This window comes from Buceros rhinoceros, unplaced genomic scaffold (genome assembly GCF_000710305.1).
Source record: "Buceros rhinoceros silvestris isolate BGI_N320 unplaced genomic scaffold, ASM71030v1 scaffold548, whole genome shotgun sequence".
NCBI classification, from domain to species: Eukaryota; Metazoa; Chordata; class Aves; order Bucerotiformes; family Bucerotidae; genus Buceros; species Buceros rhinoceros.
In genome coordinates, this window is record NW_010424845.1 from 12,393 (window position 1) to 18,141 (window position 5,749).

The 5,749-nt window shown below is 47.6% G+C and overlaps 1 protein-coding gene across 1 annotated transcript in view; it reads right to left on the reverse strand.

Annotated features, from left to right (window-relative positions):
- The window catches only part of DNAJC6 (DnaJ (Hsp40) homolog, subfamily C, member 6), a 24,971-nt gene that overhangs the window by 11,179 nt on the left and 8,043 nt on the right, over positions 1 to 5,749 (reverse strand). Inside the window, exons 5-11 of the mRNA XM_010140908.1 lie at positions 5,546 to 5,679; positions 4,639 to 4,833; positions 4,124 to 4,241; positions 3,148 to 3,227; positions 2,779 to 2,972; positions 2,604 to 2,684; positions 1,372 to 1,818 (exon numbers count right to left, since the gene is read on the reverse strand). Of these exons, the coding sequence (XP_010139210.1) occupies positions 1,372 to 1,818; positions 2,604 to 2,684; positions 2,779 to 2,972; positions 3,148 to 3,227; positions 4,124 to 4,241; positions 4,639 to 4,833; positions 5,546 to 5,679 (1,249 nt within the window). The remainder of the gene's footprint in view (positions 1 to 1,371; positions 1,819 to 2,603; positions 2,685 to 2,778; positions 2,973 to 3,147; positions 3,228 to 4,123; positions 4,242 to 4,638; positions 4,834 to 5,545; positions 5,680 to 5,749) is intronic.

Genomic DNA, 5,749 nt, shown 5'->3' on the forward strand with positions numbered 1-5,749 from the left:
GCAGGAGCTGTGGGGACAGGACAAGGGCTGATGGTTCCACTGACAGAGGGAGATTGAGAGCAGAGAGAAGGGAGAGATTGTTGCTGCTGAGGGTGGTGAGAGCCTGGCCCAGGTTGCCCCAGCAGGTGGCAGAAGCCCCATCGCTGGCCCCATGGCAGGTCAGGTTGGCCCTTGGGGCTCTGAGCACCCTGCTCTGGGTGCAGATGTCCCTGCTCCCTGCAGGGGGTTGCACTGGGGGAGCTGTGAAGCTTCAACCCAAACCAGCCCTGTGGTTCTATAACTGCTCCCTTCCCTTTCACTTTGAAAAAACACATGGGCAAATCTGGTGTTTGAGTGTACTAGAAGACAAACATCCCCAACCTACAGGTTTTTTTATTCTAGCAAAGAAAGGAGGACTCAAGAAGAGCCCTCAGAAACTGGCTGCATGGCCATCCTGTGCTGGGTGCTACCAGGATGAAAAACTACTATTTCTGTACAAGAAAGTTGGCAGGTGTTGCAAACGCTTTAAGTTATTAGTTGCTGAGAAGAAGTAAAGTAAGCACACCATGCTCTTTGGATCAGGTACGTGTCAACAACATCAGCTCTTGAAATGTAACGTAAAGGGTTCGGCCAACCCAAACACGGGGAGGCCGTGCAGCTCAGTGCGGCGCAGAGACCTGCTGCCAGATCCAGCCACTTGTTTGCATTTTGCCTTTGTCTATTCCAGAGACCCTCGGTGAGTCTGAGCAACTCAGACTGGGCTCTTAACTGTGCTTTTCACTTGATCTCCTCTGTTCACTCAACTCTCCAGAAGATCCTTTTTCTAATACCCATTCAACCACTCCCTCTGCCAGCCTGATCTCAATCCGCCATTGAAGAAACAAAACATCGTCCCACACTGCCTATCTTGTCTGCAGAAGAATCAGAAACAGCACAACTGTGTAGCCATATTTCACAGTCCAGGATCAGCATCGCAGCTCCAAACCCCCTGAAGTTAAAAGAGAAATTAAATTTGAACTGCTATGGGGCTACCCAAATCTGAGAGGGTTTTTTTTTAATTAATACATATTCTCCTCACATGCATTGTGAGACATATAGTAAGAGCAAAACTGATGATCTCCAGTGGCTGTCAGTGTAAGGAGCCACCCAAACCCTTGGGTGAGCTCCGGTAGAGACTTTAGGGAACAAACTACTTAATGTGGTGTGTGTTCTTGACTGTGAAGCTGCACCAATGCCTGTCTCAGAGTAGAGGAGCTGGTTGGCCTCTTGGGACCCCTCGTAGCTCTGAGTTTTCATGAAACTCAGAAGAATCCAACAACCCAGAGCAGATCACCCAGGCAGAATTCTCACAGCCTGTGCCTTAAGTCACACACTAGGCATGGCCACTATTACCTTCTCCTACCCTCGGGGATGGGGATGGGGATGCCGAAGCTGCAGAACGCCGAGGAGTTGACTGCACAGATCCAGGTCCCCCCACATGGAAGACCTCCTCAGCAGCGGGTTGTCCACTTTGACTCTGGGAACCTGTCCCACCAACCCCAAACAAATCATTCAGCAAGTCTGAGTTAGAGGGGGCAGCAGTGGGCTGCGAGGGAAAACTCTTGCTCATAGGGCTACCATCCAGGCCCAGCAGGTCCACGTCTTCAGGTGGAGGTGGGGCAGGAGGCTCTTGCTGCTTTTTGCTGTGTTTTGGTGTCCCATGAGGCTTGTCACCACTGGCATTACTGTGCTGACTGGAAAGGGACAAGAGTTCGTCATCTGACTGTTCGCTTTCCTCATGCACCAACGCTGCTCGATCCTCTGAGGTGGGGTGAGAGCTACTTTTGTCAGATTTCTGATCTAAATGATGATTAAAAATAAAATGAGGTAGCTGTTAGTTTCATCATCACAAAGGTCCCATCAAAATCAGCTTACAAGCAGAAGAAAAAGCTACTGAGAATATCACAAAGACTTAAAAGTCTTTGCTGGTCTGAATTGTAGGGAGACAGCTTTATGGAGATGGAGGTTCATTGACTCTCCTTAAGCCTGACGAGTCAGCAAGTGTAACACCCAGAGACACAACGAATGAGTTTCTGGGTCAGGACCAAGCATCCAAGATGGTCTCCAGCCTCCCTTAGCCAAAACACGGCTCATGGGAAAGGAGTCGTGACATCAACCACCCTTCTAGCAGTACCCACAAGGATCTCTTACACCAAGTTCCTTCCCAGTGCTGCACTTGGCCACGCTGTGAGATTTTCAAGGTGTTCAGCATTATGAGATGGCCTCTCAGACAAACACTCTCTGTGCTACATCCTCATGGCACCATCTCTAAAGTGCAACATGAGGAAAGAGCAGCTTAAATTTGATTTTAGCATCAAAGAGGCCTCAGTCAAAGCTTTACACTAGAATGATGTCAATAATTGTGATATTCAGCACAAGCAGCAATGACTGAAGAGGAGGTTGTGGGGAAATTAATTCCCACTGGTTGCAACATAAGGGTGTGACCAGCAATACACTGTGATCTAATGGGAAAGACACGTTACAATCAGATCCCTCAGCCTGACCCTCTGCTCCAGTGAGGCCAGAAAAAACAGTTGTTTGTCTTGTCCAAAGCAGATGTTCCTAGGCAGACCCAGGCTGCATACCTTGCCAGCTGAGAGATGAGAAGAATGCGCTCTGCCCGACATTTCTGATGTTATCCTGGGGCGAATCGGTGGGAGCTCTACCTGCAGCACAGAGCACCAAAGAAAGAAAATCCAGCGAAACAAAGTCTGGCAGGCAGGTAAGCACGTCCACTGGACAAATCCTTCCAGCTCTTACCTGCCAAAGCAAGAGTGTCCTGATGCTCCTGGTGAGAGGAGAAGAGAATGGTTGGATTGATGTCTTTTGTCGTGAAGTTCTCCCACGGGGGAGTTAATTCGGTTTGTCGATCAGTGGATTGTATTTCGATGTCCAGTATAACATGAAAGAGCTGGGGGTATTTGTCTGGAGAGTCACAGGCATCCAGTTCAGGCCTAAATGGGGACAAGAGCTGCCCAGTTAAAGAGGATATTTCTGCTAAGCTGTATGAAGGCTTTCAACATTTGCACACACCCACGGTGTTCACTTTTCACCTGTGAATATTCTCCTTCAGCCTTCAAAAGGCTTTTATGTTTCAGGTTTGATTAACGTTCAGCTTAAAATACTCACTTGGTGAATTTCAGTGTGGTTGTTCCCAGGGCTATGAAGCCAGTGTGAAACTGAATTTGGAATATTTGTGTGTTGGTCATCTGAAAAAAAAACCAAACAAACAACCACAGAGCAAGTGCTTAAATTCGTTAAATGAAAGTATTTGTTTATAGCACATGCAGACAGTTAGTTAAATCTGCCTTACTGCTCCTTACTACACAGACTAACCGTAAGTACTATCTAAGCTAACTCGTTCAGCTCATTCGACAGAAAGCAGAGCTTTTCTTTCTCAAACCCAAACATTTCCAGCTGCTGCCTCCATACAGCAAAGTGCCTTCACAGCGTTCAGGAATCTGGCTTCTTTCCCTGCTTGTCTTTATTTCTGGCATCTACTTGACACTTTAGCAGTTAAAGAAAACCAGTATCTGCTCCAGTGAATACATTGGAGCAGCAGATTTGTCCCCCTGGAAAATCTAAGACCATTTCACTTGCAGTAGAGGCTTGGTAAAGTGCCATCTATACAGCAAACTGCACCAGTAACAACTTAAGAAGAGAAAACCATTAACTGGTCACTCTGTGACTTGAATATTAAGGTTTCAAACATATCATCAGGTAAATTATCAAGTATCAGTGGATAGAGTGACTGTTTGAGGATGCAGCCACCACACCCAGCTGGTTGTGGCTGACCGGCCCCACAGCACCCATCTGCAGGGAGCGAATGGGGTGGTACAGATGGGGCAAAACTTGGTTCTCCCCTCACTTTTTGTGCTTTCAGTCACTACAATTTGAACAGGTTCTTTCACCGAGCGAGCCCATTAACCCTCATCGCTACAGAGGTTAACGGAGCACTTGGCCCTGCTCAAATTTCTATGATGTCAACTGCCAAGTAAGGGAGCTCCCATCACAAGGCCATGTGCATTCATAGACCCCATATTTGGCCACCTCTTAGTTAGCTCCATTGCCTCTACCGTGCAGAAGGTGTTAAACAAACTCCTACTTTTGCTTGAAGGCGTCCCCCAATGGTTGATCTCATATGGTAGACAGAAACAACCACATCTCCATGGACTGTAGCTCCCAGTGGAATTAGGACTTTCCCTTCCTGCACACGGTATTCTCTTTGAGGGGAAGAGAAGGAAACCCACAGTTAAGCTCCCTGGCACCATTCCATTACCACCCATCAACCAAAGCCATCATCCCGTTCAGGTCAAGCAAACAGAAGATGCATCCAGTACTTTGCTTAGCGTTGGGCTTAGTTGAAATGAAAACATTTCACGGGGGAAACCAGCACGGCGCTGAACTGTGTTTGTGGAGGTATCCCACCGCCTGACAACCCCAGCTTCCCTCTGGTGGTTCATTTCAACACTAGGCACTAACTTCCCATTCCTAAATGCCCCCCATCTTTTACCAGGCAGCCTGTCAACGACCGCAGCACAGGTACCGGACATGGGACAGCAGGACAAAAGCCTCCTTGCATTAAGCTCTTTAGGATGGTAGGAGATCACAGCAACTCACTTCATTCTTTCATACTCCTGGGAAGTGGTGAGGATTCTGGTTTCTCCACTGAGAATGTCACAGAAGGGCCGGCAGCCATTTCGTTGCTTGTTGAAACAGGGGACTGGGCTGAGGGTGACTGACTTGATGGTGAGTGGTTTGCAGTGAGGAATGACAGGCTTGTCTGCTATTAGATCACAAATGTATCCTATGTATCTGCAGAGAGAGAAAGCCAGTACTGAAATCCACATCCTAGGACACCAATTTTCATTCTGTACTTGAAGTCTACCTTGAAATCCAGTGATAGTGTGAGTCCATCCCAGTTACAGACTGGAGTTCCCATGTTCTCCAGCATCCTTGCAGCTGGCACAAAATCTACACTTCTATTTCTGTTTAATTACAAGAACTGGACCTTGAGAGGAAGGGAGCTGGCCTTTAGCTCTCAGCTGAAGATCATTTCTGCTCACCTTTGAGGAGAAAAGGTGCTGCGCAATGGTTTTTCAGGCTTACCAGTAACAGATGAATGACTTTGTTAGTCAGACACTGAAGGATCATTATTAATACATAACACTACATCTGTGGTTCACTGCAACAGGCAGTTTTTCCTCTGCTAAATGGAAATTGTAAAAAAAAATTGAGAGTGCAAACTCCTGTAAGGATGAAGCTGGTGCAGGGAGAGGGGCTCACCCAGGCCCTGTTGACTAGAGGTTTCTGAGGTCAGCATTCCTGAACTAGTGAGCAAAGCTACCGTAACAGTCAATTTTGTCCCTCCATTGTTCCATCAGTGTGGGTAAAATGGAAGTGGCCGTAAACATCAGTTAGGACCCGTCCAAGCCGAGTGCCATGGCTGATGCACGTGTACTGCTTGGGCGGTTTTTAGCATGAGGGGTTTAGCTTGCTTGCGTAGCGTTTAGCCAGGATACTCTACCTCCTGTGAGATGGCCATAGTACGATTCCAGGTCTCTTTGTGTTCAACAGCTGCATAGCAGGGCCTGGATTAGAGAAGAGGTGACAGAAACAGAACATCGCACTGACCAGAACTGCTGAGGCTGCACGGCCGTCCTGCCAAGGAAAGGGGTGGGGAGAGAAAAATGTGTGTCAGAAACAGCCTTTAAATTTCAGCAGAACACTC